General features: G+C 54.5%; 6 protein-coding genes across 6 annotated transcripts; 4 read left to right on the top strand and 2 right to left on the bottom strand.

The window, feature by feature from the left end:
- The first annotated feature begins 345 nt into the window (after positions 1-345).
- On the top strand, positions 346-1073 carry MYCTH_2313008 (uncharacterized protein). The gene has a single exon (XM_003667267.1). It carries the CDS (start codon positions 635-637, stop codon positions 806-808), a length of 174 nt encoding a protein of 57 aa, XP_003667315.1. The 5' UTR covers positions 346-634; the 3' UTR covers positions 809-1073.
- Positions 1074-4549: 3476 nt separating this feature from the next.
- Positions 4550-8560, top strand: MYCTH_2313005 (uncharacterized protein). Its single transcript, XM_003667266.1, has 2 exons — positions 4550-5344; positions 5408-8560. Exons 1-2 carry the CDS (start codon positions 4817-4819, stop codon positions 8513-8515), a joined length of 3636 nt encoding a protein of 1211 aa, XP_003667314.1. The 5' UTR covers positions 4550-4816; the 3' UTR covers positions 8516-8560.
- Positions 8561-9539: 979 nt separating this feature from the next.
- MYCTH_2313004 (uncharacterized protein) lies at positions 9540-10847 on the top strand. Its single transcript, XM_003667265.1, has 3 exons — positions 9540-9687; positions 9954-10077; positions 10368-10847. The coding sequence occupies exons 1-3, from the start codon at positions 9573-9575 to the stop codon at positions 10567-10569; spliced, it is 441 nt and encodes a 146-aa protein (XP_003667313.1). The 5' UTR covers positions 9540-9572; the 3' UTR covers positions 10570-10847.
- A 1-nt stretch (position 10848) lies between these two features.
- Positions 10849-12196, bottom strand: MYCTH_2312998 (uncharacterized protein). The gene is made up of 2 exons (XM_003667264.1): positions 12021-12196; positions 10849-11945 (listed from the first exon to the last, which is right to left on the bottom strand). Exons 1-2 carry the CDS (start codon positions 12080-12082, stop codon positions 11021-11023), a joined length of 987 nt encoding a protein of 328 aa, XP_003667312.1. The 5' UTR covers positions 12083-12196; the 3' UTR covers positions 10849-11020.
- A 560-nt stretch (positions 12197-12756) lies between these two features.
- Positions 12757-15362, bottom strand: MYCTH_103867 (uncharacterized protein; the record flags this gene model as incomplete). Its single annotated transcript, XM_003667263.1, has 7 exons — positions 12757-12881; positions 13337-13338; positions 13389-13540; positions 13823-14186; positions 14284-14598; positions 14647-15176; positions 15270-15362. The coding sequence occupies 7 exons, from the start codon at positions 15360-15362 to the stop codon at positions 12757-12759; spliced, it is 1581 nt and encodes a 526-aa protein (XP_003667311.1).
- A 3038-nt stretch (positions 15363-18400) lies between these two features.
- Positions 18401-20165, top strand: MYCTH_2312994 (uncharacterized protein). Its single transcript, XM_003667262.1, has 3 exons — positions 18401-18918; positions 18979-19307; positions 19372-20165. The coding sequence occupies exons 1-3, from the start codon at positions 18504-18506 to the stop codon at positions 19849-19851; spliced, it is 1224 nt and encodes a 407-aa protein (XP_003667310.1). The 5' UTR covers positions 18401-18503; the 3' UTR covers positions 19852-20165.
- The last annotated feature ends 400 nt before the right edge of the window (positions 20166-20565 follow it).

Genomic DNA, 20565 nt, shown 5'->3' with positions numbered 1-20565 from the left:
TCGCTGATTGGTTGCGCCGCATCTGAATGCTTGGAGCAACGGTCGCGATCAGGTGAGTGTGCTGTGCTTTCAGCAAGAGAACATCGAATGGGTGTAGTGACAAAATCTTGCAAGTGCTGAAGAACAGCTAAGTCCGGGTATAGCTGTCCCGAGTCCCAATTCAATTGGTTTTTTTGGTAGAAAGCCAACCAACCTTCTCCCAAACGTGAATTAGCTCTCTGAGCAAACAGCTTGAATCGGCCTCGTAGCAAGGCGAACTGGGTGTTTTGCTTTCTGATCTTCTCGAGTCTGACTGGCCGAGCAATCACTTGCCGCGCAACTGCCTTGTTCGGAACATGTGAGAATTACTTGGCTCCTTCGTTTCTTCCGGACCAGAGAAGGCGACGATCGTCCATTTCTTCTTTCTGTTCCAGTAGTAGTGTACGCGTCGTCTTAGGCGGAGTGGGTGGTGACTGCAACAGCCGACACGCGCTCTGGGAAGCGAGCCGCGGTCTCGTCTCACGATTGCCGCCGATGATCTGCCTTGTAACATGACCGATTCTTGTACGGATTACACTATAACGAATGGTGGCACGTACCGTAAAGGAACAAGGACCACCAAGCTTGCAGTACGTCCGTACACTACACTAGCGTCATGTACGATTTTGTGGTATGGAGTAGTTGTGTGGGTTATGTGACGATCCTGCGATGGTGGATCGAAACCCCCTTGCTAGGCCAATGGCCAAGAAGTGAGCTCCACCACGAGGTCGTCAAGGTTCTTGGGCTCCAGCTATCTGGAGGAACCAGCAGCAAGAAGATCGTCAGGTAGCAAGGAAAAAAGCACGAGGGATATTGTATGGAGTACCAAGGAGCTCCAGAGCAGCAGAGCGGGGAGAGGGTTCGAGCCTTGGCCTCCCCGTCAGAAAAGCGCGGAAAACAGCATGAACGCAGGTCTGCACCCGTGGGGGGCAGAGAATTATCGGCCAAAAAAAAAAAAAAAAACATCAAAACCCGAAGTGATGTTTCTGACTGTGGCCAATCACTCTGTGTTGCACGCTTTGCCCTCTTTTTTTTTTTTTTTTTTTTTTTTTTTTTTTTTTTTTTTTTTTTTTTTTTTTTTTCCTTCACAATTGCTGCGCGCCACCTTCCATGCTGAAGCCGCCTCTCTTGGGCATTTTTCAAGGTTTCAGTGGACAGTGGGTTGCGAACAGGACATGAACTTCGCGACCGACAGACGGCAAAAAGCGTTGGGAGGGACTCGCAACCACACCCGGACTTCTCGGATCCCTCCACCTTTATGGACCCGGTCCATCACTTTTCAAGTTCCATGTGTTTTAGTCGTGTAGCGTAGCGTACACTACGGACGTAGTTACACACTAGGTATCTACCTAGTGTAGTTACGTACCTAAGGCGGTTACACGGTACGGAGCACGTTGCCCAGTAACCTGGGCAACTGCACGTGTAGTGGCACAGGAGCGAAGCCGAAATTGAGTGGCGACACCGGATTGTACTGTATGTACATACATACAATACTGTGTACACGGCAATCGATAGTAAAGAGCCCTGGGGCCTCGTACTGTACAGTACCCTACATAGTAAACATCGGATAATGATGTCCAAAGATTTTGTCTGTTTTTGATCCCCTTATCAATGATGCACTAGCAAACCTAAGAGTGTATGCATGTATGAACTTCAGAAAGAATGTTGGGACAATTTTTTTTTTTGAAAGTTGCAGTAGTGTACTTTTAGGCTTTGTGGTCGGAGGCTCGTGTCTGCGCAGGCGCGCAATAGTAGTGTACTATGTAGCCTGCACTACCAAAACTAGTGTACAGTACCACCTTCAGGCGAAAGGCCCCTCCACCGTAGCGTGACTATCCTCGCTTCATGCAAATCCTCTACGCTATTTGGCACCGAACAGGCGCTTACTACATAGTGTGCAATGTCGGCAGATGACGGCTCTGCAAGCTACACCATGCTGCACGACACCGACTCAATAAACTGAAAGATTCCTTTGCCCTCGGAGACTGGTGATACCCATGATTGACGATGCCAAGCCGTCGAAGTTTGGGGGGTTGAACTTGGCACTGTGGGGGTATGTGTACACGTGCAATCCGTACTCCAAAATCCGTACGGTATACTTTTGTTGACATATCCCGCGGAATCTGGCGACGGCTCGCTCCAGCAACCAGGGGTCTTATCAGACTTGGCCAGGCCATGCTGCAGCTTGGGCAGTACGGAGTAGTGGGGTAAGGAAGTCTCCCAGCTCCGGTTCCCGTTCCAGCTGCAGACGGGAGAGTTGCCCGGCAATGGCTGTCCCATGCGAAGAAGGAATGCATAATATGGATCTAACCGCGCTACGCAGGAACTATCTGATCAACACGAACCCGTACTACACATACTGGCAGTTGGAGTGTAGTACGGAGCACGTATGGGTGTAAGCTTTGCAGCGCCGCGACGGGTTCTTCCCCGGTGCCAAGGCGGCAGCCACTTTGCCGCTGCGACGGTGTTCACGCTGCCTCGCGGGATAAGGTAGGCTGCTAGTCCGACTGCAGTAAGTGCAGGATGTGATATCAAATGCAGGATCCCATGCTGCGACGCTCAGCTTGAGCGCTACACGACGCTGATGTTGCAGTTGACTGCCACTCGGAGGGGCCGATCACGGGTTGTATGGCCATGTCTCGTTGCTCATGATCCGACTAAAGTGTCGAATTCTGCGACGAGGAACATTGGCTGATAGTTGGGGGACTGCCTTGCGAGGTAGGTGGCCAGAAGAGACTGCAACTACACTAGTCCTGGACTGTCGGCAGATGAGGTAGCTCTTTGTATGATATCTGCAGCTACGATCCCAAGGGCTTGGTGAGGCTTCACGACTTGTACAGTAAAGACGGACAGTGAGGCACTGCTCATGCTGTATCGGGAGTGATAAGCCGCAGAGCCCGAAGATAACGTGATCGCAGCGAAGAAGGGGGGTCCACATTGAAAAGTCCTGTGGCCGGCAAGGCGCTCCGGCGATAACTACGGAGTAGCCCCTCTGTCGAGCTCGAGAGATGCCACCCGCATTTGGAAGTTAGCGGTTCGTCCGCCGCCCATTGCGCCACTCTTTTCACTGTTGCGATTTGATGAGCACGGACGGTGCGCGTATCCGAAGCCGGTTCGAGGCGGCCAGTGCTCGTTACTGAACTGTATGTATACGGATTAGCTACGGACTATAAGCATAGGTATAAGGTACTCCTGCTTTGTAGAGTTTCGTGTAACTTGTAGTGTGTATACGGAGAATCGGGATGCCGGCTTACGCAGTGGTTGAGCCAAGTTCTGCCGCCATAGGACCCAACTCCGGTAGAGCAACTTTCGTAACGCTCTGTTGCTGGCACGCCTCTGAGCATCAATAAAAGCACACTGGATGGGGCGAGTTTTTTTTTTGGATAACAGTATCACAGTAGTACGGATTACACTAGGCTGTTACCCCACTCGCCAGGGGAAGCAGAGGTCTTGGCCTAGTGTACCCGAGCTTGCCCCTGAGCCCTGGTTGGCTGCGGCTGGCCCATGCCGAGATTCAACCTGCCAGACCCACATCAACTGCACCCAACAGGCAATTGACGAAAAATCATTGCAGCCGGACCGTGTCCCGCAGAGAGCGGTGGGGAACTTTTTGTGGCCAGGGGCGGCAGGTGCAATTGGGCAATGAGAACCAAGAGCAACATCGAAGGAGCGCGAGCAATCCAGATCACACCTTGCGAGGTCCCCTGTTCTTGGGTTCCTTCGTCTTCTCTTCATCCCAGACAGGATCCAATTCCAGATTTACCACCCCAGCTTGCCCTCGATTTCCTTTCTTTATTCTCGTCTGAAGTGCAGAGCACCAGTCGTTCCCCGGGTTTTGCTCACCCCTCGGCAACCTTGTCGCACAGGGCGCGACCCAGACAGTTCGAGGTTACTCAATAACTATCTCGCATTGAATTTCGAGATCCCACCACCGTTCGCCGTTCGCCGGGTGCGCAGCATGGCAGCTTGACGATACGGCTTTGTCGGCGATCGCAGTTTCACCATATCATTCTACGCGAAAGGCGTCATCAGTTGCTTGATCTTTTCGCTTCGGCGATTGACTCGCTCGAAACGTCTTTTTCCCTGGCATATCCTACCGCCCCTCAACACCTCCCGACTTTCGGGCCTCAGACCGTGATCCACCAAAACATCTCTTCGCCAAATATCGGAAAGCCAGTTCGCTACACCGAAAGTTGTTGACCCAACAATCTCGAAACAACAAGGTACGACATGCATCTTTTTGCTTTTGGTGGCCGTTTTGTTGTTCTCCAGGTCGTTTGAACGCTCGAGGGCAGACCATACCATGTCGTGACTTGCAAGGCCGGTAGGGCCCTCCCCTGGCATGCAAGTTCCCCCCGGTTGCCTTCTGACCCGTGCTGCGACATTCCTCAACCGCGTGCCTCCCCGCACAAGGCTCCCCCGACAGTCCTCAAACAGGCACCCCCATGATATGCGAAAAACATCCCAGCACCTGTGGCGAAGTGAGCCGTTGCATCTAACCTGTCCTCTCATGCCAGTCCCGAAACGCACTGAAAGACGTCAACAAATATTTGAACCGGATCCTACTGGCAGCGATCTTGGTAACCTTCTGCGCAGTTTTCGACACCCGTTATCCTTGTGGCGGACGTGCAAGGTGGTTTGGTCATACGGATTAGAGCTATCATCATCAGAGGGAACAGATTATCGCGGGAGGGTTGGACCAGAGCCGGTCCCGTCACTCGGCCGGGTCAACTGACCCAAGCGCAGGCCTGTGTCAGTCATCTATGTTGCGCGAAACGGGCTTTGGGCAGCAAGCGCAATGGTGAACAATCAGGGCATGCGGTCAAGCCTGCAGGTGGCTCCGTTAACGATACACAAGACGCGAGGTGGGGGGCCTGAGAAGCCCTCGGACACAATCGACCCGACCAACGATTTGTCGGACACGCAGATAACGCCGCCAGCGACTCCAAATGAGTCGCGAGAGGATTGCGATGCGCCAGCTAGCAACCCGGTTTTCTCCAACTTCTTGCGGGCTTTCTACCCATTCCACCCCGATTACGTGACGAGCGAGTCGACAGTCACATTACCGCTGAGTGAGGGGGACGTCGTTCTTGTGCACTCTATCCACACCAATGGCTGGGCCGACGGCACCCTTCTGGCTAACGGAGCGAGAGGATGGCTGCCGACGAACTACTGCGAACCGTACGAACCGGAGGAGATGAGGAGCCTGCTGAAGGCGCTTCTCAACTTCTGGGACCTGATGCGCAGCGCCCTGGTAAACGACAATGAGATGTTTGGCAACCAGGACTTCATGAAGGGGATCATTGCCGGTGTGCGGTACCTCTTGGTAGGTGAATGGGTGTCATAAAGGTCGACCTTGAGTGGTCTGGTTATCTCACAAGTTACGCAGGAACGGACGCACTGCTTGACAAAAGAATCCCCACTGGTCCAGAGACACGAAGGACTACGCCGGAGCCGAAGGTCGTTGCTATCAGAACTGTCATCCTTGGTCAAGACGGCCAAACGGTTGCAGGACGCGCAAAGGATGATCGGGTCCGAAGACATCAACGACGTTGTGGACGAGATGATACTGAGAGCGTTCAAGATTATCATCAAAGGCGTGAGATTCTTGGATATTCTGGAGGATGACCGGAGATCTCGGCTGCCAGCAGTGACTATATTGACGACGCTGCAGGAGGAAGTTCCCGTTCCACTAACGCCGCCAGCCGATTCGGGCTCTTTTCATGCAGCACAAGATCACACCGGCCCTGCGGAGTCAAGTATGATCGAGCCGAGCAGGGATTCCGGGCCGACGCCATCAGCGGCAGGCCACGTAGCACGGGAGCAGACACCGAGCGGCAACCGTTTGTCATCCGGTTACGTGCAACATGTCACCAACGGGCGCCGATCATCACAGAACAGTCTGGTACAAACAAACCGTTTGTCATCCACAATCTCACACCGGGTCAGTTTGGCCGGCCTTTCTACGTGCTCGCGCCCTCAGAACCTCGTCTCGGAGCGGCTTAATTCCTGCCACGACATCTTCCTCTCGCATTTGGGATCCTTCATCGGACGCTTGCAACTTCAATCTCAGTCGCGCCCTAGCCTCGCGGTCGCGGTAAAGCAGTCCGCTACCTCCGGCGGAGAGTTGCTGGTGGTCGTGGACGTGGTTGTTGCGCAGGCTTCGATCGGCATCGACGCGCTAGAGCAGGCTCGTACTGCCATGTACAACCGGATCCACGATTTGGTGCTTACGGCGCGCGACATTCTCAGCAAGTCGGAGCCAGAGATGGAGGATGATGTGATCGTGCCACATGACAACGGCCGCCTGCTGGGGGCGGCCACCGGGTGTGTGAAGGCTACGGGAGAATGCGTCGCGAAGACAAGGTCAGTCATCGAGCGGATTGGCGACTTCGAGTTCGAGTTTGATCACGGTAGCCTTGGAATCGATTTTGGACTCTCCGACATGGCCCAAGGTTTGCATGAACAGTCGAAGCCTAGCGGCGCGGAGTTGCCGAACATTGCCGAATCGACAGTGCCAGAAGCAGGCATGGCGGACTCAACAGCAACTTCTGTGGCGGGCTCCGCGGCGGTAGCTGCACAAGCCAGGTCCCTCTCGATCGACAAGCCGCTCCCGGAACTTCCGCAGGTAGCCTCGCCCGTCTCCGAGCAGCTGATGCCACAGTCGTCATGTCCTCCACCGCATTCCGAGTCGTCTGTGCCCGAGGCCGGCAGCTCAAATGGGGCTCCTCCGGTCTCTTCGCTCCGCCCTGACCTTCCGCCGCTGCCGAGGATCTCGACCACATCGTTACCGGCTGAAAGTTACAGTCCCACGGAACCATCCGCGTCGCAGGAGGCCGAGCTCCAGTCTTTCCAGTCGGGAAGCATGACTGCCACGAGTGCTGGCTCTGGCAGCACGTACATCAGTCGTGACTCGGAGTCGAGCATCGTTTCGCAGGCGTCTACCCGCGCGACGACGCCGGATAACTCTCAAGCACCCAACCCAACACCCAAAGCTCAACCTTCGCTTTCAGACCTGAGCATTTCAGAGAGCTTGGCGCCAACAGAGGACGAGGAAGTGGAGACGAGGTTGCTGGAGAAGACGTACGCGCATGAATTGATTTTCAACAAGGAAGGACAGGTAACGGGCGGTTCGTTGCCTGCGTTGGTCGAGCGTCTCACTACCCATGAGTCAACCCCGGACGCACTGTTTGTGTCGACCTTCTACCTCACATTTCGCCTGTTTTGCACACCGGTCAAGCTTACCGAGGCACTCATTGACCGGTTTGACTACATCGGAGAAGCCCCGCATATTGCCGCACCTGTACGGCTTAGAACTTACAATGTGTTTAAGGGGTGGCTCGAGTCTCACTGGCGCGATGAGACCGACCGTGAAGCTCTTGGGCTGATCAAACAGTTTGCCGAGTTCCGACTGACCCCCGTCCTGCCATCCGCCGGGAAGCGCCTGCTCGAGCTGGCTGAGAAGGTCTCCGTGGTTGATGGTGCTCTGGTACCTCGCCTGGTCTGCTCCATGAGCAAGACTAGCTCCTCTGCTGCTCAACTTGTCCCCGCCGAGACGACGCTTCCCGCCCCTGTCATCAGCAGGAGCCAGGTGAACGCGTTGACGAGTTGGAAGGCGGGCGGCAGCTCCCCTTCAATCCTCGATTTCGATTCCCTCGAGATTGCCCGCCAGCTAACGATGAAGCAAATGGCCCTTTTCTGCTCCATCACACCGGATGAACTCCTGGGCTCGAAGTGGACCAAGTTTGGCGGTGCTGAGACACCTAATGTGAAGGCCATGTCGGCGTTCACTACCGGCTTGACCAACCTCGTTGTCGACACCATCCTGCATCATGAGGAAGTCAAGAAGCGAGCGCTTGTCATCAAGCAGTGGATCAAGATTGCCAATCAATGCTCCCAGCTTCACAACTACGATGCGCTCATGGCAATCACTTGCGCGCTCACCGACACGAGCATCAAGCGTTTGAAGATGACGTGGGATGCCGTTCCCGTCAAGCGCAAGGAGATGCTCAAGGCGCTACAAGCCATTGTCGACTTCAACCAGAACTTCAAGGTTCTCCGCGCCCGACTTCACGACCAGGTCCCGCCGTGCCTTCCCTTCCTCGGCATGTTTTTGACCGATCTCACGTTTGTGGACGTTGGGAATCCGGCCACCAAGACAAGCGACACCGGGTTGACCGTCATCAACTTTGACAAGCACACCCGCACTGCGAAGAGCATTGGGGAGCTGCAGCGCTTCCAGATTCCCTACCGCCTCACCGAGTTGCCGGATCTCCAGCAGTGGTTGACAGCGGAGATTGAGCGTGTTCGCGAGAAGGAGAAAACTGGTGCCAACACGCAGGCAGTACACTACCGCAAGAGCCTGCTTCTTGAGCCTCGCGAGGCACAACAACCACGAACAGCTATCGAGGCCCCGTCCAGCCCGGTCGGTGGCAGCATGTTCAGCTGGATGCGCGGCAACAGCACCGGACTTAATGGTCTATCGGTTCAGATCTGAGCCAAGGATGTCCTCGCGCAGCCAGCTACGTCGACTATTAGCCTATCACCGCCTCCCTCACCTTCAATCCCCCAAGGCTCTTCAATGTCTTTAGTAGTTTTTTGTGATACCCCCTATTCGCATTTTTTTTTTTTTTTTGAGATTCGTTATCGATACCTCCAAGTCAGCACGTGGTGATCTGTCATGTGCCCCAAACACCACTTTACCGCTCCTTGTCCCAAGGGGGGTGACGGCATCTCGGTCCATCCATATTATGCATTCATCTCAACTCGGGTTTAGGTTCCGGAAAATGGTGATGGTGCCGCCATGAACCCATTCTGGAATGGTTGCGTGGCAGTATTTCGCACCTAGACCCCCTACGAACAGTCGAACCCCCCCCCCCCCCCCAACGGGGTAGCTCCGAACCTGCGAGCCGCGGGCGGTTTGCGCCTCGACATTATCTCTGGTTACGGACACCCGACGTTTGAATGGCGCAGGATGGCTTTGGGAGACATGACTAGAGCTGGATTTAAAATATTTCTGTTGTTGTAGCCTTGGTATTTTCTTTGCCCATTCTCACGTGTTGGATTAAGCCTGTCGGGATAAAAAAAGGGTCGGTATGGGAATGAACAGCAGTGGCCTGGATGACTTGATGCCATGACAGTCATGAGGCTCGATCTGACCTGCTTATTTGAGTTTCTGTCTTCCCGCCGGTGGGATGTCTGTATGTATGTATGTACATTTGTTCTTTGGCCTTTCCGGGAAGGTGGAGCTAGCGCGTTCGCCGTAATGGACGGAACTTTGGGATTGGCAGGCTTAAAAGGTCGGTTTGATGTCGGTATGGAAGTCGTGAACGATGTCGTTGAATGGTCTTTTGTTCCTTTCCCATACGGGGGGGACTTTACTCCGTACGTTGCTCCGTCACTTTTGGTTCAGCATTTTCGTGTCGATAAACCCTAACCCTGATCCGTAGCGATATCTTGGCGGATTCACTTCCTCATGCCGTCCCCACTATGAAGATCCGCTTTTAAGTAATTAGCATAACAGCTCACCTCTCCGTCAGCGCCTCACGAGGATAATGCCACGCAGCGACGAAGCCCAGGCTTTCTTCCATGCCGTCTACAGCGCTGTACAAGAGATCCCACCTGGTAAAGTGACCAGCTACGGTCACATTGCCAAACTGGTCGGCACTCGTAATAACAACCCCAAATCCTTTCCCTCCCTTTCCCAAACCTCTCAAGCCTCCCCCCCCCCCCCCACCCCAAGTTCCCAACCCACGCACATGTCAATTCCCTCTCCCTTACCAGCGATACACACATACGCCGGATCATCACCTGAAGGGGGAACCCGGTAAACCCGGTAAACCCGGTCGATCCTACGGCTTTCCCCCTGCTTTTGCCGAGATCCACGCTAACCTCGACACCGCTGTCCGGCGACGGCAAAACAAACACAAAAACAGCCCAGCGTCCTCGCCAGGTCGGCGTCTGCCTCAAACACCTGCCATCGGACCCGTCGGCGCGCTTCAACCACGACAATGTGCCGTGGCAGCGGGTGATCAACGCCAAGGGCATCATCTCGCCTCGGTACGTAGCATTCTAGTTGTAGTTAGTTTTAGTTGAACTTCTGATCTTGTGGCGCCGGCTCGTTTTGCCTTACCCCCCCCCCCCCCCGGGTCCCGTCTTCCGCGCTTCCGCGCTTCCGCGCTTCCGAACCGCCCAGTAGGTAGCGGGCACAGGGAGCAAACCAGCTTTTTTTTTTTTTTTTCAAGCGTCTGGTCGTTGCTATGGTGGCGGAGGTGGTGGCCAGGGGCTGATCGATATGAGGAATGAATGGCTAGGGATGGAGAGGGACTAAGGGCACTGACGAGAGGCAGGTCTCAGCCGTCAGGGGCGCGGAACCAGGCTGCCGCGCTGGAAGCCGAGGGCGTGACTGTGACGAGGAGCGCGCTGGGAGAGTTCATGGTCGATTTTGCCGAGTATGGGTGGTTCCCCCGCATCTTGCCTTCCGAAGAGGGGCAGGGTTTAGATGTATCTGATGAGGGGGATGACGAGGACGAGGAAGCACGAGACATTTAGGAACGGCATGAGTTTACACAATGGGACCAGATAGATGTAAGGCGCTGTAGAGATTGATGGAGTGTATTCTGGATGCTGCTCAAGTAGCATCATCATAACTGGCCAAGAGAGGCAACCACCACCCCCCCCAAATAAATATGCGAACTCGATTGACCGTCCATAGCACTTCCCTTCCCAACAAGATCAGGAGAGCAAGGACTGGCAGGTAACCTGGCTTGGAAGAACTGTCAGCAGTGAACAACCAGGTCAATGCCAAAACAGAACAAAGGAATGAAGCTTCTCAGATAGCGGTTGGACAAAGTTTTTCCACATTGTGTTTCGGTACAGGTCTGTGAACATTGTTTCTCTCATCATAGAAGCGACACGCGTGATTGATAGAAAATAGAGGTCGACATACCAGATTCCATAGTGAAGACTCGTCAGAGCAGGAAGCTTGAGCGGCCGGTCGAGTTCAAGCCACGTCAGGCGCTGGTTCAACCTTAGCCTTCTTCGCCGCTGGGGCAAAGAATGAGTCCATTGTCCTCTGCCGTTTGTCAAACCGGGCACTGCCGATTCCACCTCGAGTCTTCTTCAGACCCTCAAGATGTTTCAGCACGTTGACTCCAGCCACAGACAGGGTGATGTGCGGTCCTTGTGGCGACGGGGTCGGCAAAGTCAACTTCGATGTCCTTTCACCAGACACTCCAGCTGAGCTTCCCGAACTTGCCAGACCACTACTACTTGCCACGACCGGCGAGCTCGAGACCGCGCCAACAATAAGCTCGTAATAGCCGGTGTTGCTCCACCCCGGCATCTTCCCGCCCGCCAGGCGTGCCAGCTGCCCAGGGCCATACCGGGCCAGGAGCACTCGCAAGAGCGATCCCAAGATCAGCCCGTGTGCGACAACGACGATGCAACCGCCCGAGGCCACTTGCTCGGCAGTGAGCAGCGGCACAAGATGGGTGTCCACGAACCACGCCGCCCGCTGCCTCATCTGCTCCCGAGACTCAGCACCGGCCAGGGTCAAGTCCACGCCGAACTTCTCGCCTTCTGCCGAGCCGAAGTCCCGCTCTCTCAGCTCGGGCAGCTCTACTAGCTTCAGCGACGCGGCCGGGTCTGCAGCCTTATTACTGTCCGCATCCTTCTCACCACTATCGACTCGGAAGGGGTCCGAGTCCGAGTCGGAGGTGGCCGGCTGGGAGCGGGGCTGGTTGCCGCCGACGGCAGCGGTCTGCGCGTCAACCACTGCCGCGGCCGTCTCTACGGCGCGCTTCAGGTCCGAGGCAAACACGTGTCGAACGGGGCCGATGGTCGCCGACCGAGAGGCGAGGTGTGCGCCAAGACGGCGGGCCTGGAGTACGCCGTGGGCCGTGAGCGGCGAGTCGTGGGTTCCTGCACTTTAAGGATACGCTGGTCAGTCTACTTTCGTTCCTTGTGCCAGGTTATTAAATGTTTTCGCAGAAAGGACATACTAGATTCCCGCGACGTTGTCGACAGTCTCCCCGTGTCGGACGAGGAAGAGCCGCATTGTCATTGTGTAGATTGACAAGGCATCTGCTTGCCTCGCACTATGATGCGCACATGGCTGTCTTGTAAGAATGCGTGGCACGCGTGGGCGTGTCGCGTTATTGTTGTTGCTAGAATTGACCGGAGGGTAGGAAGGAAACGAGGGAGGGTTCCTGGAGTTGGGAAATTTTCATTTTTGTAGGGCCATTCAGTGGAGTGGGGCACACGCGATTGTTGGCTGGTGGGCCACTACCACCGCAGTTGTGGAGCCCAAACGGTGAAGCTCTGGAACAACTTCTAAAATTCCACCCATTTGAGGGCAGCCAACCTGAAATGAACTGCTCTGATGGATTCCTGGATAGCTTTATTGTTATTCAATCACTTTTCGCAAACGCATACCCTCGAATTGCGGAGCTGGATTAGATCAAACCTTGACCAAGATACCAAACGTTCTCCGGATAGTCATCCGTCAATAAGGGTCCGGTCGAACTCGCCGAGGAGTATTACTTCGTATTGCTCTAAAGAAAAAAGGAAAAGAAAGAAAAAGAAAAAAAAAGAAAAAAAAAGGCTTGTATTTACATTTTCTAATATGCACAGTCTGTTCTGTTGCCTATGACGGTATCCCTTTACTCCGTTATATGTCCAGTCGTAGACGCTACCTGTCCGTCCCAGAGCCAATCCTTCACCCTCGTCCTCACAACATCAGTCCTCGAGATTGTTCGGATGCCAGGGGCAATCCTCCTTGTGTGCGCTGTTATCGGTCTCCATAATTCGTCTATGACTGGCAAGGCAGTCCCAGCAGAATTCGTACTTGCACAATGCACCTGTCGAGAGGGCATCATCAGCCAAGGGTTACATGGAACACGGCGACGGTTTGTGCCATTAGAATAACCCCGACATCAGCATCGATAAGGGCATGGCTGGCCGCACCTGATATCCAGGGCCCGTTTCTCGCCCGGATTCGCACCTGAACCCTTCATCTCCGCCCATTCGCCCCAGTGCAGAGGACACTGTGACTGCGGGTCCATTCGGCATTGCAGCCCCAACAGAACTGGTACCGGCACTTGATACCTGTGTAGAGGAGACGCACTTTTATTTTAACCATCATGTGTGTTGGAGGCGGCGGGGTAGGAAGAAGGGATTGTACTCCTCTCCACTTGGAGCAGCAGCAGGCTTCCGCATGCGCAGCTTCCTCCGGGTAGGGCGAAGCCGTGGTACAGGCAGTAGGAAAGAAGGCTTACACGTCATATGTGCACTAGAAGACGAGAGTCAGCATCATGAGCAACAAAAGCCAAACAGAGAAGGGATGGGAAGGGGAAAAGGTGAGTACGTACCACCCCGCGTTCTTCTCAATGGGCGCTCTGCACCCGGGGCATGGCTTGGTCGTGGTACCCACAGTACGGAGACTGGCCTCCTCGTCCTGCTTCCTCCTCAACGCCAGTTCCCGCATCTCGCGCTCTCTCTTCTCCCTTTTCTCCCTCTCCTCCTTTTCGCGCCGCGCCTGCTCCTCCCTCTTCCGCTCCCTCTCCTTCTCTGTCTCCCTTTCCTTCTCTCTTTCCCTTTCCCTCTCCCTCTCCCTCTCCCTTTCCCTCTCCCTTTCCCTGTCCCTCTCCTTCTCTCTCTCCTTCTCTCTCTCCTTCTCTCTCTCCTTCTCCCTTTCCTTTTCCCTTTCCTTTCCCATTTCCTTTTCCCTTTCCCTTTCACTTTCCCTTTCCTTCTCCCTCTCCCTCTCTCTCTCCCTTTCTCTTTCCCTCTCTCTCTCCCTCACTCTCTCAGCCCTCTGCCGGACCAGGGCCCTCCGCTCCTCGGCAGCGAGGGCCTGCGCAAACGCGCGGTCGGCGTCCTCCTGCGCGCGGCGGGCGGCGGCGGCCTTCTCGGCCTCCTCGTTGGCCGCGTCGAACCGGCTGCGGAAGTTGACCGGGTCGGCCAGCAGGCTGTCGTACTCGTCGCACGTCAGGTTCTCGTGCCAGGCCACCTTGTGGTGGAAGCAGGAGCGGTGCGAGCAGAGCCGGCAGGTGACGATGGGCGACGACTCCCCTCCCTCGTGGATCTGGCCGTAGCCGCAGCCGGCGGTGCACCAGAGGAAGTTTGGGGAGGAGGAGACGGCGGAGCGGAAGGAGAGTGTTTGATAGCTGCAGAAGGGTTGTTGGGTTGGGGGGAGTGTCCGGTTAGTTTGTGAGAATGAGGATTGAGTTGAAGGAAGTTGAAGGCAGGGGAGAGCTTAATTACCGCTCTTTTGTCTCCTCGTCGGCAAAGCGCTGGACGTCGTCATACTCTAGCGTTTCTCGGCACTCCGGGCACTTGATCTCGTTCCAGAGCCGGGTGTTGAGGTCTGTCCGGATGGATGTCGCGACACAGGCGAGGCAGGTCGCTGGCTCGTGATTGCATGCCTTGGTGATGCCTACCGTGGGAAACTCCGACACCGGCTTGGTGTCGGTGCAAACAATGCACTCACGTTCGCCGACGAGAATGTCGGGTAGTCTGCGTTGGTTGCTAATGACCACCGAAGACGTCTCGGCGGCGATTTTGTATCGCTGCCCAGAGCTAAACATGTCAGCAAGGAGGTTGTGGTCTGCGTTACCCAGCACATACCCAAGGTCATCGGGAGTCGGGATAGGGGAGGCGTCGCCAGGTCGAATTCCCGCGGTGCTGCGGAGGAACTCGACAGTCATGGCATTTTGCTTCTCCTCAATGGCCGCAGTGTATGGGTTGGTCGGCCGGTCGGGCTCCGATCGATTCGCGCTCGTGTCTCTGGACCGCGCGACTCTCCTTGACCATGATCTGCTCTCCTCCGTCTCCGGGCGCTTGTTTCGGGTTGCTGGAGCGGCAGAGCCCACATTGGAATCCCGGACGAGCTGTGTCGGATGAGGCTCCAAGTTTCCATCTCCAGTTGAGGCCTCATCTCCCGCGACGCTCCCTCCGTCCGTGGCCATCCCTGACAGCTCACTAGCCCCATCGTCGAAGAAATCATCGAGCAGGGCAGCGTTGAACCCCCAAAAATCCAGCACCAATGATCTCAGGCTCGCCGTAGTGATTTTAGACTGCTGTCTGAATTGCTGCTGCTGCTGCTGCTGCTGCTGCTGCTGCTGTAGTTGTGATTGTGGTTGTGGTTGTGCCTGTGGCTGTGTTTGCGATTCTCCTGGTGGTTGTTGCCGGTTCTGGACCTCAATTCCTTTCCCGTTGTCCACACTTTCGATGGCCGGCGCTGCAATCACCTCCCCTTCCACCTCGTCCCAATCAGATCCTAGAATCGCGGGGCTGATCGGGCCATAGAAGCTCGTCGTTGGCGGCCAGGCAGCGGACGCCATCGTTTCCGTTGGCAAAGTTGGCGGGAACCGGGAAGTAAACAAAGATGAAGACGAACTCCCCGAAACTTTTTTTTGTTCTTTTTTGGGGAACGGAAACTGACCACGCACTCCCGTTGTTCAGTTTCATCTGGCACTCCTTTTATCAGACGGCCTTGTCGAATCGTGGTCAGCCACATGGATACTTTTGAAAAGACGGAGGTTTGCCAGCGTGGGGGGGGGGGAGGTCACGGGAGAAGGTGAGGCAACGTGTGCTTCTTGCCAACAAGACACGATCGGTAGCTCATTGCAGGGAACTAAGAATCAAGTTCTCTTACAAAATTGACAGATCCGCGCGTGTTGTTCGATCCACGCGGGTTAACCTGAGCATGACGTGGGTACGAAGTCAAGGACATTGATACATAAAGGCTTGCTAGCAACGATAAGAAAGTCATTTTTGATCTGCCTAGTGTCCTTGCATTGTGTCTCTCGCAAATTGGCTGTTCGTCGGCATCCCGTTATGCACTCCGTTTAATTATCTGTATGCACCCTGGGCGAGAGTGCAAAACACGATGGTTGTGATGGGTGCCGACGAAGCCTAAGGATATCGCTAACGAAACAAAGAACCAGGGATGCCGCGTCCCGTTCACCGCCTTGTGCCTAACTAGATGGTGCCAGGATGCTGTGATTGACTGCCCCGCGGACCACTGGGTCCCCCGCCAAGATAGCTGGCAGCAGCAAGGAATGGAAGGAAGCCACGGTCGGCCCGGGGAAGGTGAGCGCCTTAGTGAGCGCCTTAGGCGGAGAAGCTGAGCGCGAGGGTGGGCCTGGGCATCTCTCTTTGTCATTTTGACTATCGTAATCAGTCTTGAAAACTCTCCCACCTCCGTGAGGATCGGTACCCAACGTGGCTCGGCTCTTTTCGTGTCAGGTAGGTAACGGTTGTCAACCTAACCCTGGTGCGCTGGCAGCCCAGATTGGACGAGGCTCTGTCCAGTGCCTGATCGCCAAGCGGCGAGTGCGCTAGTGGGGGGGGGAATGGGGTTCTGACGTTCAGGCCCAGGATTTACCAGATTCGGGAACGAGTCCCCATTTCTTGGCTGGTGTGTTGTCCCAAGGCCTTTAGTCAGCTAACGGTTGCGATGCGCCAACCAGTACCTAACACAAACTGTGTGCACACCACACTGTTCCATTCTGGTTCTCTTACGGACTACTCCCGCTGAGATGCTCTCTGGATTTCAACGCCTTGAATAATCAACAGGAGTGGGAGGCAGTACAAGATCGCTGTGCTATTGTAAGCTGGTCCGGATTACACGAAGTAGCCTGAACTAATTAACTCCTCCACCCGGGAGCTCTTCTGTACTATTTTGTCTATAGCTTAAAGCGAGAAAGAGTCGCTCTGCTTTCGATATGGCAGGAAGCGAGTGGGACGACAAATTTCTTCCACTTTTGGACATCCCATTACGTATTCCAACATTCGACCTAGAAGACGCTCCTTTCAACCTTGAGATAACGAGCGGTCACTCTACTCCACCAGGAGACTAATTAATTATAATTAATCCGCGCGGAGATCAGTCGAATCAGTCCTTCCAGAGTGGGCCTTGCAAGCTCACCAAGATACCTCCTTCTAACTTCACCAGGTGCTTCGACGATAATTATTACATCTTTCCAGCTCCATTCCACCAAGTCAGACTGGTCCTCCAACGACCAATTTCCTCAACTCCATTCCTCTAACTTCACCAGCCTGTTAGGGGACCAGTTAATAAGCTAATTCTTCAAGACTACTAAGATTACTGACTCGGACCTCCCTAGCCCGTCAGGCAACCTCACTAGGCCGCCTCGTTCTGACCTCCTTCACCCATCAGGAGACTGGTCAAACATATCTAATGGAAGATTAGTTTTAGTGAGATGGTGCCAACTCTCCACGACACCACTCAGCACCTCCAGAACCAAACCTCCGTCTGGTCAGATGGGGAGGAGCTTCGGCTCAAAATGTCCAGGGTGTCCGAGTATTCTCGATCACAGCAGACAAGTCCGGCCGTTCGGACGGCAACGACGGCGGAAGCGAAGGTGGCGATAGTGATGTCCCTCTGGACAGACGTAAAAGAGTCCACTTACGTGGAAACAAAGATATCCCAACTCACAAAAGAAAGAAGAACCACATCTCGTCACCCAGATCCATCAGGGTAAACGGGTGTTGAAAGCCACTTCTTGATCCTCTGTTGTTCCTGTCTATCTGTCCTTCTTGTTGTTGGTGCCCCTGGATGGGCAACCCCTATTTATGTCTAGCGTACATAACAAAGCTCCACGGAGCCGGAAAAACAAAACTGCACCCTGTGCCCCTCTGGTCACATCGAGAGCTTCCAGCCCCAGTCTATTAGTAAAATCAAGATGATTTAAAGTTCGATATCTCTTCTTCTGTTTGATCCTGTATACTAGCTCCAATGTAAGTAGAGGGTAGAACAAAGAAGGCTCTACCCCACTAAACCAGGACCTACAGGGGTTTATCTAATCTAACCTTACATAATAGACGCGCTTGTAGACAACGTACATACTACATTAAGTCCCTTGCCTAGAAGGAAAAACGCAGTGCCTACACTATAGCTACAAATAGCTCTCAAACGCACTTTCTTTTTATAATAATATTATAATAGAAAGTAGTAGCATTATCTTACTATTATATTGTCCTGTATGTCTTCCTGTTGGCTACCTACGGCTAGGCTTAAAACTGGAATCGAGTCCAGGAAAGAGGCGAGACTCGATTGAAATGCCGAGGTGGGCGGTGCACTCAGAAGCTCTTGCAGGTGGATGCGCGGATAGAACTGACGATCTTCGTATCTCTGCTAGTCTGATGGTTGGCGATGGTTCTGGAGGAAGAAGGACGGAGGCGTCCAGAGCCAACCTGCAGGAAGATGTGGATGGCTGCAACCTCGGTAGGGCTGGGGCCCTGGTGGGCCCAGTCCACCACAGAAGCTAATCGAACTCCACAGCCACGTGATGTGTGGCATGTGGAGCCTCAGAGGGTCCATGTGATTCACCAGACAGGTCTTTCTAACGTCATACTTAGTCAGGTAGCTTCACAGAAGCAATCTACACTATTGTATGGATTTGCGTCAACATCAGTACCAGGGCAGTTCAACCACAAGTCCACCACAGATCGACACGATGGCGCAGCACTCGCCATCCTCGCCTCACTACAGGCACCAATCTTCGCTAGAGAACATCATTGAACTTCAACCCGAATTGCCATTAAGCCCAGATGCGCGCGACCGGGCCAGGCGCAGATTCTACCATATCGTGGACCATTTTGAGGCGACCGCTGAGAATGGGAACAGCAACAGAGACAACGGGGGGAACAACGGGGCCGGCGGCGGCAGCAACAAGCCTCCATACAATCGCTCGCGGCTGATTCGTCTTACATACGACCATGCTCGCTCGCCACTCTCACAGGATAACTTCCTACGAGCTTTCTTTGGCTTCCTCGAATTATCTATGGACGGCAACGAAGCGCTGGACGAGCAGATTTCGGAGAAGTTTTTTAGCTTTGCAGATTACCTCTTCTACAACTTCTTCCTACCCCGTAAGTTGCATTGTCCATCCCTTGCCTCACACCTTCATGCACGTAGCTAACTCCTATTAGTCAAGGCATCTGCCAGGAAGACTCCCCAGCCCTCGCCAGCAAGCCATTCCGCCATTCAACGATTGCAGGGAGAACGGGAATCTGTGGGGACCCCCCATAGAATATCTGCCCTGCGCGCTAGATGCCTCATCCGCGACCGCCATCGTTGCGTCGTGACACGAAGATTCGACAGCAGCGAAGCACTGAGACGCTTTGCGAGCGCCGGCGATGACGCCCGAGATGACGACGGTAACTTGCTCAACGAGGAGCAACCTGGGTCGTTTGAACCCCTGGAAGTCGCCCATATCCTGCCGCACTCATTGACAAGGCTTGGACACGGCGAAGAACTGGTATTTAGCCCCAGCAGTTTGCGAACGCAGGCGTTTGTTTAACCAAAACTCCTTTCGTTTTTAGAATTCCGCCAAGCAAGCGGCCTTGACTATTCTCAATATGTTCGACCACGGAGTCGGGCACTTGATCGAAGGCGTCGAGATTGATCGGCCGCGCAACGCCTTGACCCTCACCCACTATATGCACGACCTGTTTGGCAATTTTCATATATACTTCGAGCCCGTGCCCGACGCAGAACCTCACACCTATCGAATCGAATCGTTTCTCCGGCCCGCTTTCGTGCGGGGGCTTCTTCCCGTGACCCGGACGCTCTTCCTGACAGACAGCCGCACGATTGATCCACCCTCGGCCCGGCTCCTAGCCATCCACCGTGCTATTGCGCGCATCCTCCACCTGTCAGCAGCAGGCGCCTACATCGATAACATCCTCAGAGACATGGAAGACGCCGAAACACAGGGCGTGCAGGCGGACGGCTCTACAGACCTGGGCCTTCTCGTCCACCTTGGCTTGTGGAGGGACGGCGTAGACTCCTACGTCTACTGACATGGTCGATTTTCCTCGGTAAACGCTGGGGGAAGGGACCCGGTCCGGTGCTACTGTTCCTGTCCTGCCTCGTGCAACACCAACACACGGCCTGTCACTGTTCTCCTTCGCCGGCCACAGGCATTATCTCAGTCTCCACCGTAACGTCGAAGCGCTATAGGAAGAAGTCAAGTCCATTGCACTGCTCCAAGAACTTAGAATAGATAGAATTTATAACTAATGTCAACTAAATACGCCCAGGACCGTAATTCAACGCCATAGACCCTATCTACGTAGTTCTTGAAGTGGTTCAAGTGCTTGTAACTCTCAACGCCTTCCCTCTACACTTCGCGTGGTTGCACGATATCTGCTTCACCGCACCAAGCTGCCGCGCGTGCTTCCTCTCGGCATAATCGTATATCACCGCCGGTCGACAATACCTAAGCGTCCTTTCTCTATAGGACCGGGTTTCATCCCCGATGCGCGGGGGCCATTGCTTCCTGTCCATCAGGAGCGGGAAGGGGTCCGGCACTGGAGACTCTTCCTTCACAGTGATATCGGCCGGCGCCCTACGTCGGATGCGGTTCCGCTCCGCGGTCTCTCGTTGTCCGCACAGGGCGACCATGAGCTCGGCCTATGGTTAGCGATGGAGTTGCTCGACAGTTTCCCGGATCTGTCTTGCCCGACGCTGTCGGAGGGGAATGGGCGTGTGGAGCAGGTGGTCTTCGAACAAGA

Source organism: Thermothelomyces thermophilus, chromosome 7 (genome assembly GCF_000226095.1).
Source record: "Thermothelomyces thermophilus ATCC 42464 chromosome 7, complete sequence".
Classification (NCBI taxonomy): Eukaryota; Fungi; Ascomycota; class Sordariomycetes; order Sordariales; family Chaetomiaceae; genus Thermothelomyces; species Thermothelomyces thermophilus.
This window is presented reverse-complemented; position numbering and strand designations above follow the sequence as displayed.

Excerpts from the sequence above, each read along its gene's own strand:
- MYCTH_2313008 (XM_003667267.1), top strand. The coding sequence starts at position 635 with ATGTACGATTTTGTGGTATGGAGTAGTTGTGTGGGTTATGTGACGATC.
- MYCTH_2313005 (XM_003667266.1), top strand. The coding sequence starts at position 4,817 with ATGGTGAACAATCAGGGCATGCGGTCAAGCCTGCAGGTGGCTCCGTTA. Across the intron at positions 5,345-5,407 it reads CCGGTGTGCGGTACCTCTTG|GAACGGACGCACTGCTTGAC; the intron begins GTAGGTGAATGG and ends CAAGTTACGCAG.
- MYCTH_2313004 (XM_003667265.1), top strand. The coding sequence starts at position 9,573 with ATGCCACGCAGCGACGAAGCCCAGGCTTTCTTCCATGCCGTCTACAGC. Across the intron at positions 9,688-9,953 it reads TGCCAAACTGGTCGGCACTC|CCCAGCGTCCTCGCCAGGTC; the intron begins GTAATAACAACC and ends ACACAAAAACAG. Across the intron at positions 10,078-10,367 it reads AAGGGCATCATCTCGCCTCG|GTCTCAGCCGTCAGGGGCGC; the intron begins GTACGTAGCATT and ends GACGAGAGGCAG.
- MYCTH_2312998 (XM_003667264.1), bottom strand. The coding sequence starts at position 12,082 with ATGACAATGCGGCTCTTCCTCGTCCGACACGGGGAGACTGTCGACAAC. Across the intron at positions 11,946-12,020 it reads GACAACGTCGCGGGAATCTA|TGCAGGAACCCACGACTCGC; the intron begins GTATGTCCTTTC and ends GTATCCTTAAAG.
- MYCTH_2312994 (XM_003667262.1), top strand. The coding sequence starts at position 18,504 with ATGGCGCAGCACTCGCCATCCTCGCCTCACTACAGGCACCAATCTTCG. Across the intron at positions 18,919-18,978 it reads CTACAACTTCTTCCTACCCC|TCAAGGCATCTGCCAGGAAG; the intron begins GTAAGTTGCATT and ends AACTCCTATTAG. Across the intron at positions 19,308-19,371 it reads TTGGACACGGCGAAGAACTG|AATTCCGCCAAGCAAGCGGC; the intron begins GTATTTAGCCCC and ends TTTCGTTTTTAG.